Source organism: Neoarius graeffei, chromosome 3 (assembly GCF_027579695.1).
Source record: "Neoarius graeffei isolate fNeoGra1 chromosome 3, fNeoGra1.pri, whole genome shotgun sequence".
Taxonomy (NCBI): Eukaryota; Metazoa; Chordata; class Actinopteri; order Siluriformes; family Ariidae; genus Neoarius; species Neoarius graeffei.
In genome coordinates this window covers 112715015-112728897 of record NC_083571.1, presented here as the reverse complement: position 1 = coordinate 112728897, position 13883 = coordinate 112715015, and the positions used below count along the sequence as shown (strand labels likewise).

Here is a 13883-nt window from a genome sequence, read left to right as displayed (position 1 = left end):
ATACGTTTTTAAAACTTTCCTGATTGCGATCAAAACAAACAAAACTTCCGGCTTGATTACATCAGCGTTCGAAAGAGGGCGCGCGCGTCTTTTGACAATGTTGGCAGATGTTGGTCACTTTGATTTCCGCTGTACGTTTTACTTCCGTCCTATGATGTCTCGCACAGGTCTCGACGAATCTCGTTTACGGCCATTGCTTAGTTTGACATATGGACTGATATATTACATACAGAGCATATTTCAAACACTCAGAACTTGCTATAGCAGCAACAAAATAGCGATCAAAACTGTATTCTGATATTTACGGTAATAAAATGAGAGAAATAGAATTTTGAGAATTAAAAAATTCGCCTTTAACATTAGTTTGTTCCTGAACATGGCGTATGACCAGGTGAATGTGCTTCTCTTTATCAGGGAGTGTGAAGTATTCTGTCAGAGATGGTTGGGAGACGGATGTGAGTGCAGAAGGTGTGTTTATTAATACAAGTGAAGACGGTAAACAATCCGGGGTGGGTTTCCCGAAAGCCTCTTAAGGCCAAGAGTGTCTTTATTTACCTCTTAAGATCCATGATCAAGCTAACGTGGTTTTCCCGAACAACATCGTAGCCCAAGTAGTCCTTTAGTTTGCTCTGAATTTACGAGAGACCCGGATTGGTCCACTCATTCAAAACTCACAGAATGCGAATACACAGACTGCGCTGCACCTCCGAGGGACTCTCAGAGTCAAAAGAGGAGACTGGTATTGAATTTGCTGCTGGTGTTGAAAAACTTTATGAATATATTTCAGTATGGTCTGGAATCATGTATGGATATCGGAATGTCACACTGATACAGCTACATTTTAATCAAATTGAACTCCATCAGGCGAGTGATATGTCAATTCAACCTCCTTAGGTACACACAGATTAAAACCTCTCTCTCTCCATGCACATATATATAAGCGCCAGCTTGGCATTGTGGATAACAGTTAAAATAATCCTGACTGTATGTTTGAGTAACAGTGAAATGAGCGAGCACAGGGAATACATTTACTTAATCATTTAGTTTATTTGCTCATTTTTTCGTGTGAATGTTTATTCATCATCTCATCATCATCTCTAGCTGCTTTATCCTTCTACAGGGTCGCAGGCAAGCTGGAGCCTATCCCAGCTGACTACGGGCGAAAGGCGGGGTACACCCTGGACAAGTCGCCAGGTCATCACAGGGCTGACACATAGACACAGACAACCATTCACACTCACATTCACACCTACGCTCAATTTAGAGTCACCAGTTAACCTAACCTGCATGTCTTTGGACTGTGGGGGAAACCGGAGCACCCGGAGGAAACCCACACGGACACGGGGAGAACATGCAAACTCCACACAGAAAGGCCCTCACCGGCCCCGGGGCTCGAACCTGGACCTTCTTGCTGTGAGGCGACAGCGCTAACCACTACATCACCGTGCCGCCAGATCAGGAAACCAAACAAGGAAATAAGGTTCGGTAATGTATTAGCAACACAAGTCAATACTTTGCAAAGTAAGTGTTTTCTACAGGTGGGCTGATTGTGCCTTAATCCTGTGCAGGTGTGAGTTGTTTACAGCGCGCGCACGAGGGTCTATCTGATGCATGCGCCAAGGCATGCAGGTGTGACACTCTTGCATGAAACTAGTACAAAAATTAATGTAGATATAAATATCCTATGCCAAATTGTTATGGTATGTTACAAAAATTAAAGAAAAAATCCGAGTCCTCGTCTCCAACTTACGAGTCCGAATGCAGTTAATGCACGAGTCCAAGTCCGAGTCATCAGTGCTCAAGTCCAAATCGAGTCGTGAGTCCTTAAAATTAAGGCACAAGTCGGACTCAAGTCCGAGTCCTGGACTCGAGCACTACAAGCCCGGTTCATGTTATGTCAGAATTTCAGTGCTGATAAACTACTGATTTCTATGAATCATTCACATCTTTGTGAAACCTGTAATTACCAGTTTGAGGCCACTGAATTTTCCAAAGACATGCAGGTTAGGTTAACTGGTGACTCTAAATTGAGCGTAGGTGTGAATGTGAGTGTGAATGGTTGTCTGTGTCTATGTGTCAGCCCTGTGATGACCTGGCGACTTGTCCAGGGTGTACCCCGCCTTTCGCCCGTAGTCAGCTGGGATAGGCTCCAGCTTGCCTGCGACCCTGTAGAACAGGATAAAGCGGCTACAGATAATGAGATGAGATGAGAACCCTGGAACAAATAGTACAGTATGGTTTAGCTTTCTAGCCACAAAACAAGCCTGCTGTTGCTTGGGTTTCCATAGAAACTCATTTCATTGTCCAAAGAGATGAACTGCTCTAAGTTGTCATTTCCTAATTACTGTAATTTAAGTGCGATGTGAAAGCACTGTTAGTATTCGCATAACACAATGAAAATCATTCTATTTTGTCTTACGGTAGAATGGTTGTAATCATGCTTTTTCACCTTTAACCTTGGTTTTGAAAAGATTATTACTTTCCAAAACACAGTTCTATTTGGATCTGTTTTGAAAAAGTAAACAGTCTGTTGACTGGTTCAATATTACAGGACCAGTCGAAAGTTTGGACACGCCTTCTAATTCAATGCTTTTTTTTTTTTAAATTAAAAGACACTTCATGTCTCAAAGTAATGATGGATGTCGTTTTCCAGTGTACTGACTTGAGCAGTTCTTGGCATAATATGGAATACTACAGTTGTGGAATAGGGCTATTTACTGTATTATTATTATTATTATTATTATTATTATTATTATTATTATTATTAGAGTGGCAGCTACAATTATTGACACCTTAACAATCTTTTGGCCATTGCAAAAGTAGAAAAGACTGTCAGTACGTAAATTGTGAATGAATAACTACTCAAATTTCCTCTGGAAAAAAAAAAAAGAGTTGATTCCCAATTACATAGCGTATCAGATCACGTGACACCTTTCCACAATTTTCGACACCTTTGTCCACAGTTATTGACACCGTTCCATAATTATCATCATCCAGATGATTATTTCTAAAAAAAAAAAAAAAAATCAGAATGTGGTATTAATTTAACAAAACATAGTTTTTATTTATAATGTGTTTTACATAGACTTACTGTAGGTTGGTTGATGGATAAGAGGAGCTTTACAAGACCCGATAGATAGGTTGGTTGGTTGGTTGGTTGGTTGGTTGGTTGGTTGATGGATAGGAGGAGCTTTACAAGATCAGATATCTATCTATCTATCTATCTATCTATCTATCTATCTATCTATCTATCTATCTATCTATCTATCTATCTATCTATCTATCTATCTATCGGATCTTGTAAAGCTCCTCCTATCCATCAACCAACCTATCTATCTATCTATCTATCTATCTATCTATCTATCTATCTATCTATCTATCTATCTATCTATCTATCTATCTATCTATCTATCTATAGCATCTATCGGATCTTGTAAAGCTCCTCCTATCCACCAACCAACCAACCAACCAACCAACCAACCAACCAACCAACCAATCTATCTATCTATCTATCTATCTATCTATCTATCTATCTATCTATCTATCTATCTATCTATCTATCTATCTATCTATCTATCTATGTTGGTTGATGGATAGGAGGAGCTTTACAAGATCTGATAGATAGATAGATAGATAGATAGATAGATAGATAGATAGATAGATAGATAGATAGATAGATAGATAGATAGATAGCGCTTTACAAGATCCGATAGATAGATAGATAGATAGATAGATAGATAGATAGATAGATAGATAGATAGATAGATAGATAGATAGATAGATAGATAGGCTGGTTGATGGATAGGAGGAGCTTTACAAGATCCGATAGATAGATAGATGGCTTGGTAGATACTTTGATCATCCTGAAGGAAATTAAGGAACATTCTTAATTAAGTTCTTGCGTGTCCTTAATACTGTTGTTTTGCTCCCTTACACTTTTTCCTATAATAGCTTTATGACAACCAGGATAACTATACAGGTTTAAATCTAGTGTTTATTTCTTTTCTGTTTTCTGTCTTTAGGAATAATTTTTATGAACATCCACAAGTGACATTTTGCCCTTTACTTGTGTTCTGCCCACAGCGCCCCCTACTGTCCGGATCATACACTCGGGCCACGCGTGTAACGTGGAGGAGGAGCGCTACACTGAGAGGGTGTACACTATCCGGGAGGGTGAGACCCTGGAGCTCACGTGCCTGGTGACTGGACACCCGCGGCCACAGGTGAGCCTCCTTTACTCATCAACCACAGATCAGTTTTACATGGTAATCATATAACTGTATCTGTGTTTACAAAAACTATTTCCCAGATTTCCCTCTGGATTCAGTGTCTGCAATCTTTTGATATTATCTCACATAAACACAGCGAACTCACAGGTTCTGTCCCATAGAGCACGGTTCCTAAACACGCAATACAAACCCATGTGCTAGAAGCGCTTTCTTTCCAGCATTGCTCTGGTGAATCAATCTCTGGATATAAAACTGCACTCAGTTTCTCCCAGCTGCCCCCTCATCTCCAGCAATTTCCAAATCTTGGCAATTAAGACTTTAAGGTAAATGGAGGTGTCAGTTTTATTTATGAATGCTTTAAATGAACCAGGCATAGTTGTAGTACTCATCATCTCCTGAGTTTCCCCAGGAGAGGTGGGGTGCTGCTGGGGGAAACGGCTCCGTGCTCTAATCCATTCTGGTGCACTGGGTTTTGCTCCTCACATATTTCCCAGTTGACCACGGCCACAAAACGAACCGGATAAACACCACTAACCCAGAATAAATCCATTTGCTGGAGCTAAGTCAAGCGGAAGAGTTTCTTCTGTAGCTCAGTTGACAAGTATACATCCCTGCTAGAGAGAAAACGATCTTAAGTTTGTTTTTCTTTTTTCCATAGCTGTGTTTATATATAATATTTATAATATAATTATAAAACATGATGACATTATAGAGTGAACTTGTAAGAAGAAATAGAGATAGCTTAAAGGCAGCAAAAAATAAACCAAGGCTAGAAATGTTACAAGACATTAACGAAATGTAGTAGACGCTCTTATCCAAAAAGATGTACAACACACCCAGAGCAGCCGAGGGAGCAGTTGGGGATTCTGTGCCTGCCTTACTCAAGGGCACTTCAGCCATTCCTGCTGGTCCAAAGAATCAAACCAGCAACCTTTTGGTCCTAAAGCTGCTTCTCTAACCTCTAGGCTATGGTTCCCCCCACATACACGCATTTTACACAAATACATTTTGACTATAGCCTCGGTCACAACCGGCCGTACGTGCTCCTATGGCCGGTCTACGTGCAAACAACGCAAGAAACTGTCAGGGACCAGACAGAAGAGGAGATCAAATGCACTCAAACCACAGTTTATTAGTAACAGGTGAAAAGGGAGTTGGGAGAATGTGTCTGTGTGAGAGAAGTTCAGTGGCAGGAGGACTGAGAGGCAGGGATGGCTGGCGGGATGGTGGTGGGACGTCTGAGGTCTCTCTTCCAAGTACTGACCAGGCCCGACCCTGCTTAGCTTCTGAGATCAGATGGGATCAGGCGTTGTCAGAGAGGTGTGGCTGTAGGCTGACGGCACTTGGGTTACAGGCCATTTCCCAGCAGTAGTCCCTCAGCAGGCTGGAGTTAGGGAGCAGGCTGGAACACAGAGTCACAGATCAGATAGCAAGATAGGGGACAGAAATGCAGGGTCAGGTTACCGGGGCTGGAGAGTAGGGCTCCAGGCAGAGCTGCTCACACCTGGCTGATGGAGAGGCAGGCGAGCAGCAGGGCTGGGCAGGCGGGAGATCAGGCGAAGGTACAGGACAGAAGGCAGGACAGAAGGCAGATCAGGTTACCGGGGCTGGAGCGCAGACAGAGTCAGACAAAACAGAAAATCGTCAGGAGTCAGAGTAGTAGGAACACAGAGCAGGTTATCACGCTGGAAGTTGCAGACGATCTGACACAGAAGCTTGGGAGGACTGCAGCTTAAATACACACAGGGGGGAAGCAGGTGATCGGCAACAGCCAATGACAGCCACTGGAAGTTAATAAGAGGAAGTGAGTGCGGGCGTGGCCGGTAATGCTGAGTGGAGATGTTACCTGAAGAGAGAAGCCCACAGGTAGGACCATGACAGAAATGCACAGAGGGCGCGTGTGTGACGTGCTGATTTTCAAGCCGTAGACTGGCTGCAGAGGTTCTTTGTCATGTCAAACAAACTCTACGGGCACTTATGTTTTTTTCAGGTTGCAAGACAAACTTAGGTACAACGTGTGCCTTTCTCCATGAACAAAAAAAAAACGCTGCGATTTGGGAAACACCAAAAATTGCACGGCCAAAAAAATCGTACGTCCGGTTGTGACCTAGGCTTATGCTGTATACTCACACCGTGTCACATAAAGCAGTGCCTTAAAATTCTTCTGTATTCCCGCTCACTTAAGTTCCACTTTAGCATGCAGCCATATTGCCATTTTGTGGGTGGTGTCAAAGGCTAGCATGATGTAGAATCATTGATAGCATTCCTGTATCTTATTGGCTCGCTGATCCTGACACCGCAATGTAGCCAGATGTACAAAACATTGCTGAAAAATGGCAGAGTGGTTGCAAAAATAATAAATGTGATAATAACGGAAAGTATTTTTTTTCTCAGTTCCATTGCGAGCAACCGAGCAATGGAAATGACTTGCTGAACAGTGGGTACACAACCTGGGAATAGGTCGCTGTCAGTAATGGTGTTGAGAGTGCCAGCTCTAAACAAACTTCAAACATGGCTTCTCAGAAATCTCAGAAATCCTCATTCTCATATTATTCCCTGTCAGGGTGCAGGCACTTATGGATGTAGGTGCAGGGGAGAGCGGGAGAAGCAAACTGGAAACAAAGCCAAAACACTACACGAGAATCATAGTCAAAAGACAGGCAAGGGTCGGTAAACTGGGCAATGCAGGCAGGACTAGAGAATGACGAGAATAATATGAGAACGAGGGCCGATAACACACGAAAGCAGGCAGCCGGTAAAGGCTTGGTACGACAGGAATGAACACTGAACAATACTTTGCATTGAGTGAGAGTTGGAGAGATGCTAAAGTAGCAAGGCTAATGAACCAGGAAACAAGTGACAGGTGTAATTAATAGACAGACCATAGAGGGCGCTGTGGTTCTCGGGTGTTGTAGTTCTAAGAAGCCATCTTTGAGGTTTTTTTTTTTAGAGCTGGTGCTCTCAACACCATTATGCAAGGCTGACACTTGCACGATTCCGTGGCACACATTGGCACGACTCGAGTCGTGCCAGTGCGCAAACTAGTCGTAAACTGGCGTGAAGTGTGCGTAAACCCGTCGTGACTGTGTGCCATGTCGGGACGAGAATTTTGAAATGTTCAAAATTTTGGTCACGACAAAATTTCGCGACCGGGTCGTGAACTATGCGCAAACTGTTCGTGATCTCGTCGTGAACTCGTCGGGACGATGCGGGAGGATGCGTGCCAGTGCGTGGAAGTGCGCGCCATGCCACGACTGTCACGAACTGCCATGAATAGTTCACAAACAGCTCATGTCGAGTTCACAAGTAGTTCACAACATGTTCACGAATTGGTGCGCGTCGCAGCGTGGCCGTGCCTTCCCACTGACACGGTCACGCATTGATGGCACGAGCAGTTCACGACTAGTTTATGCACTTCACGAACAGTTTGCGCATGGCACGAGCAGTTCACGACGAGTTCACGAGCAGTTCACAACGAGTTCACGAGCAGTTCACAAGCAGTTCACGACTACTGCGTGACAGTGGCGCTCGCGTCGGTGCGGGGGTATATATAGGGCTTCCCGGACACTTCTCGCCATTCGCAATTTTTTTCTTGCTTTTTTCTTTAATGTCTTTTATTTTCTATTCCTTCATGACTTTTTTTTTGGGGGGGGGAGTTTCGTTTCTTTTATTTCAAAAATGGAACAACTGTGGATGCAGCTCATGAAGCTACTACCATTCTTTCTTGCCAAGGGACAGCACCAGCAGGGGACATGTAGTAATGTGACAGGTAGTCTCGCTGATCCTTTGCATCCTTCTGGGTATGATGGCCGGTTAGAGGCAGCAGCCCCTGCAGGTGTCGGTCAGTCCTCCATCCACCAGGGATCAGATCATGTGTGTCCGGATCTTCGCGGTCCACTTCTGAAATTGCGTGTGGGTATCTGATGAGGATGAGGTTGTGCATGACACAGGCATGCCCAAGTCGGCACGACACCGTCCGAATTGCGCAAACTCGTCGTGCCAATGCGGGAAGTGCGTAAACTATGCGTGAACTCGTCGTGCCAGTTCGTGAATGTGGACGGGCATGCATTCGTGAACTCGTCGTGAACTATGCGTGAACTAGTCGTGAACAGTGCGGGAGCCTCCCAGTTCGTGCCCCAAAATGGCAAGACTTGCCACGACAAAATCGTGGCCAAAAGTCGTGCAAGTGTCAGCCTTGCATTACTGACAGTCACACTTTAGAAACACTTGACTCTGGCAGAAATTCTGTTCTTTGTGAGGACCATTTTAAGCTCAAGTGCTTTGAAAGGAATCTACAGGCTGAGCTCTTGGGATATGCAGGTTGCGTTAGACTCAAACTCGATTAAAAAAAAATAGAGAGATTCTGGTCTGAGATTGTTGACACTTTATCTAAGGTAACTGGAGGGAGTCTTGCCCCGAATATTTTTACTGCTCTGTTTGGGGTGTTGCCCTTTCCACATAACCTTTCTTCTGCCAGTAAGGACTTAATAGCATTCACAACCCTGCTGGCTCGGAGATTAATACTTTTAAAATGGAAATCTTCAGTTCCACCTTCACATGCGAGCTGGATTAAAGAAGTGCTTTATTTTCTTAAACTGGAAAAAATTAGGTTGACCTTGTCTGGTACAGCTAACACATTTGAAAGGTCCTTTTCTGTCTTATGTTAATAGCACAGCTCGTCATATTACCTTGGACTGAGACAAAAGTCAAAGTCCCTCTCATGCCAGAATCTGGTCTTCCCAGGCAGTCTCCTGTTCCAGGACTAACCAGCTCTTTAAGATACATGGATGCAGTGCCAATCTCCATTTTGATAGCCCTCGGCCTCTCGCCGAGCTAGTGTTACAGTGGGGGGCTGGTTCTCTGGTAACCGCGAGAGTTTGACTTCCCTACTCACATTTGTATTGCAGCGTGCCTTGCCAGATGGCAGTAGGTACCATTTTTATGATGGTCTTTGGTATGATGGTCTTTGACCCAACCACAAGTAGAACTTGCGAGCTCCCCATTGAGAGAGTACTGAATATTTATTTACTTATTTTCTGTTTATTCATAATAATAATAATAATTATTATTATTATTATTAATTTTGTTTTCCTTAATCCAGTAATTTTGTACTTTTGATTTATTCTGGAGGGGGTATGTGCCAGGGGTGGGGTGGGGGTTTGCTTGTTTGTTTGTTCACTGGTCTTCAACAAAACAATAAATGTAATATGCTAAAAAAAAAGTGAAAATAAATAAACAAAGTTTTAAAAAAAAGACTCAAACCTGATGCTGTGGCAACAATATTCTGACACCGTCCATGGAAAAGGGATTAAGGCCATGTAAACTTTTATTTATTATATATATATATATATATATATATATATATATATATATATATATATATATATAGAGAGAGAGAGAGAGAGAGAGAGAGAGAGCGAGCGCTGTCGCCTCACAGCAAGAAGGTCCGACAGGGCTGATCGAACAGAGGCTAAAACCAAAACAGCTCATGTTTGCAATAATCATTTTATCTCAGGTGAGATTCAAAAGCTTTCTCGATAATATCATGGAAGAATTTTATTTTGTGTTGCTAGAATTTTGCTAGGCGGCACAGTGGTGTAGTGGTTAGCGCTGTCGCCTCACAGCAAGAAGGTCCGGGTTCGAGCCCCGTGGCCGGCGAGGGCCTTTCTGTGTGGAGTTTGCATGTTCTCCGCGTGGGTTTCCTCCGGGTGCTCCGGTTTCCCCCACAGTCCAAAGACATGCAGGTTAGGTTAACTGGTGACTAAATTGACCGTAGGTGTGAATGGTTGTCTGTGTCTATGTGTCAGCCCTGTGATGACCTGGCGACTTGTCCAGGGTGTACCCCGCCTTTCACCCGTAGTCAGCTGGGATAGGCTCCAGCTTGCCTGCAACCCTGTAGAACAGGATAAAGCGGCTAGAGATAATGAGATGAGATGCTTTTTATATATAAGCTTTGAATGTTTATACTATTCATATAATCCCATGTTATTTTTAAAAAAGCAAATTCAAAATAAGCGCTGGATAAAACCCCATCTATCTTATGTAAATAAAGATACAGATTTCATTGGCTGGCGGTCAAGTGTTTATGAGATACATTGCATTACACTTACGATTGGGTTCCCTGCGATTTCAAAAGCCATCACAAATCAGGTCGATGCATTCCCGTATTCTCTTAAGTATGGGTATGGAGCTTTGTTCCGCTCCGGTATAAACTTGCACTCAGCTTGGAGCTGTCACTCACCTATATTTAGACCATATAAATTATTGTGGCACATTGCATGTCTCTACCTGTATTCGTACTTATACATCATAAATAAGTAGGCTTTATTGGCTCAGCCTTTTGGCTGAAGCCTGTCCAGGTACCTGTCTATCTGTATATGTATGTTTAACCGAGTTCAAGCGTGTTTAAGAATGTCAGATGGTCATTGGCGTGCCAGCCTCCGGTAGCGATTCCAGAGTTGCTGTGTGGCGCCACTGCGTACTATGTAAATTCCATGTTCCATAACCTCAGTTCATGATGTAATCCTCTGTGGCTGAGCAGTCTAGAATGCTATCCAGGAAAGGAACAGATTTTGTAACATCGGTTTGAATCTTGGTGTCGACGTGAAAGGGTGAGCACAGGTCTCTTGTAGTAAGTATGGGCACACATATATACATAAACTCAATGTGTGCATGTGTTTCTATATATAATAGCTTACTTACCAATTTGTGGATTCTCCATCTGGTGCTGGCCCTCTCACATCAGGCTCCCAGGCGATCATGGCCTGTAAATAGGCTATTTCCAATGTGGGCTTGTGTGCAACGTGTGTTTTCAAACCGGGGTTATCTCATCTCATTATCTCTCGCCGCTTTATCCTTCGACAGGGTTGCAGGCAAGCTGGAGCCTATCCCAGCTGATTACGGGCGAAAGGCGGGGTACACCCTGGACAAGTCGCCAGGTCATCACAGGGCTGACACATAGACACAACCATTCACACTCACATTCACACCTACGGTCAATTTAGGCCAAGTTTACATTAGACCATATCTGTCTCGTTTTCTTTGCGGATGCACTGTCCGTTTACATTAAAACGCCTGGAAACGCCGGGAAACGGGAATCCGCCAGGGTCCACGTATTCAATCCAGATTGTGTCTGGTCCGGTGCTGTGTAAACATTGAGAATACGCGGATACGCTGTGCTGAGCTCTAGCTGGCGTCGTCATTGGACAACATCACTGTGACATCCACCTTCCTGATTCGCTGGCGTTGGTCATGTGACGCGACTGCTGAAAAACGGCGCAGACTTCCGCCTTGTATCACCTTTCATTAAAGAGTATAAAAGTATGAAAATACTGCAAATACTGCCCATTGTGTAGTTATGATTGTCTTTAGGCTTGCCATCCTTCCACTTGCAAGTGGTAAGTGACGCGCATGCCCGACATGCACTGAGATCACACACACAGCGGCTCAGTCCCGAATCACTGCTCGTGCGCTTCACTCGTGCGCTGTGTGAGCTGCGCAGGGCCGGAGTGCGCACCCTCCAGAGGGCACTCGCTGTTCAGGGCGGAGTGATTTGGAGCGCAGGATGCCTGCGGAGCCGAGCGTATCTGTGTATTGGCGTTGCTGTGTGCAGGCGAATCGTGTATTGGCGTTGCTCTGTGCACACTAATCATTTTAAAAACGTTAATCTGATGATCCGCTGATACGGTCTAATGTAAACCCCACCTTAGAGTCACCAGTTAACCTAACCTGCATGTCTTTGGACTGTGGGGGAAACCGGAGCACCCGGAGGAAACCCACGCGGACACGGGGAGAACATGCAAACTCCGCACAGAAAGGCCCTCGCCGGCCACGGGGCTCGAACCCGGACTTTCTTGCTGTGAGGCGACAGCGCTAACCACTACACCACCGTGCCGCCCAACCGGGTTTATCTATGAAACAATTCAATGACCGGATTATATCACAAAAAAAAAAAGCTTGTGCTCTTTAGAAAAAACACATTCGATGTCAGTTTTCCACTTGGCACACCTTCCACATCAGCATTAGATAGCTGCCAAACACTTTCCCTGCCTTCCTGAGTTTGCACTTGCAAAACACCACCAATTCAATTTCATCATTTGAATTATCTGATGATTTGCTTTTGAAATCTTACTAGATGTGGATAGTCCTTTTTCCGAGGTTCATACAAATATCCAGTTTCTCGGCTGTCCATAATGATTTGAAGAAAACTTTTTTCATCTCACTAAATCCAGGCTAACAGGTATGTTTACATCAGCTAACTTCCTGGCAATCAATGACGTCTCGTCACATCCTGGGTGCCATATTAGTTGCCCATGTGCAAAAATCTTGACGTGCTTTTGGACTTTTAAGCACTTAAAGCTATTTATGATAGCTAATCAGGTGGCTGCACTTGTGTGCATTATTATACAGTGTCTTGCAAAAGTATTCATCCCCCTTCATGTTTGTCCTGTTTTGTCGCATTACAAGCTGGAATTAAAATGGATATTTTTGTGGGGGGTTAGCACCATTTGATTTACACAACATGCCTACAACAGTAAAGGTGAACATTGTTGTTTTATTGTGACATAAATAATAATTAAGAAAAACGAAATCTGGAGGTATTCCCCCCTCCACAAAAAAAAAGAAAAAGAAAAAAGTCAATACTTTGTAGAGCCACCTTTTGCTGCAAGTCTCTTGGGGTATGTCTCTATTAGCTTAGCACAACTAGCCACTGGGATTTTTGCCCATTCCTCAAGGCAAAACTGCTCCAACTCCTTCAAGTTAGATGGGTTACATTGGTGTACAGCAATCTTTAAGTTATGCCACAGATTCTCAATTGGATTGAGGTCTGGGCTTTGATGAGGCCATTCCAAGACATTTAAATGTTTCCCTTTAAACCACTCCAGTGTAGCTTTAGCAGTATTTTTAAGGTCATTGTCCTGCTAGAACGTGAACCTTTGTCTTAGTCTCAAACCTCTGGCCGACTCAAACAGGTTTTCCTCCACAATTGCCCTGTATTTAGTGCCATCAATCTTTTCTTCAGTCCTGACCAGCTTTCCTGTCCCTGCAGATGAAAAACATCCCCACAGCATGATGCTGCCACCACCATGCTTCACTGTAGGAATGGTGTTCTCAGGGTGTTGGGTTTGCGCCACACATGACGTTTCCCATGATGGCCAAAAACATCAATTTTAGTCTCATTTGACCAGAGAATCTTCTTCCGTGTGTTTGGGGAGTCTGCCACATGCTGTTGGGCAAACTCCAAATGTGTTTTCTTATTTTTTTCTTTAAGCAATGACTTTTTTTTCTGGCCATTCTTCCATAAAGCCCCACTCTGTGGAGTGTACGGCTTAAAGTGGTCCTATGGACAGATACTCCCATCTCCACTGTGGATCTTTGCAGCTCCTTCAGTGTTATCTTTGGTGTCTTTGTTGCATCTCTGATTAATGGCCTCCTTGCCTGGTCTGTGAGTTTTGGTGGGCGGGGCCTTCTCTTGTCAGGTTTGTAGTGGTGCCATATTCTTTCCATTTTGCTATAATGGGTTTAATGGAGCTCTGTGGGATAATCAAAATTTAGGATATTTTTTATAACCCAACCCTGATCTATACTTCTCCACAACTTTGTCTCTGACCTGTTTGGAGGCTCCTTGGTTTTCATGTTTCTTGCTTAGTAGTG

General features: G+C 43.8%; 1 protein-coding gene across 1 annotated transcript in view; it reads left to right on the top strand.

Moving 5' to 3' along the window:
- Positions 1-3837: 3837 nt before the first annotated feature.
- The window catches only part of LOC132882654 (MAM domain-containing glycosylphosphatidylinositol anchor protein 2-like), a 555131-nt gene continuing 545085 nt past the window's right edge, over positions 3838-13883 (top strand). Inside the window, exons 1-2 of the mRNA XM_060915736.1 lie at positions 3838-3845; positions 4049-4223. Of these exons, the coding sequence (XP_060771719.1) occupies positions 3838-3845; positions 4049-4223 (183 nt within the window). The remainder of the gene's footprint in view (positions 3846-4048; positions 4224-13883) is intronic.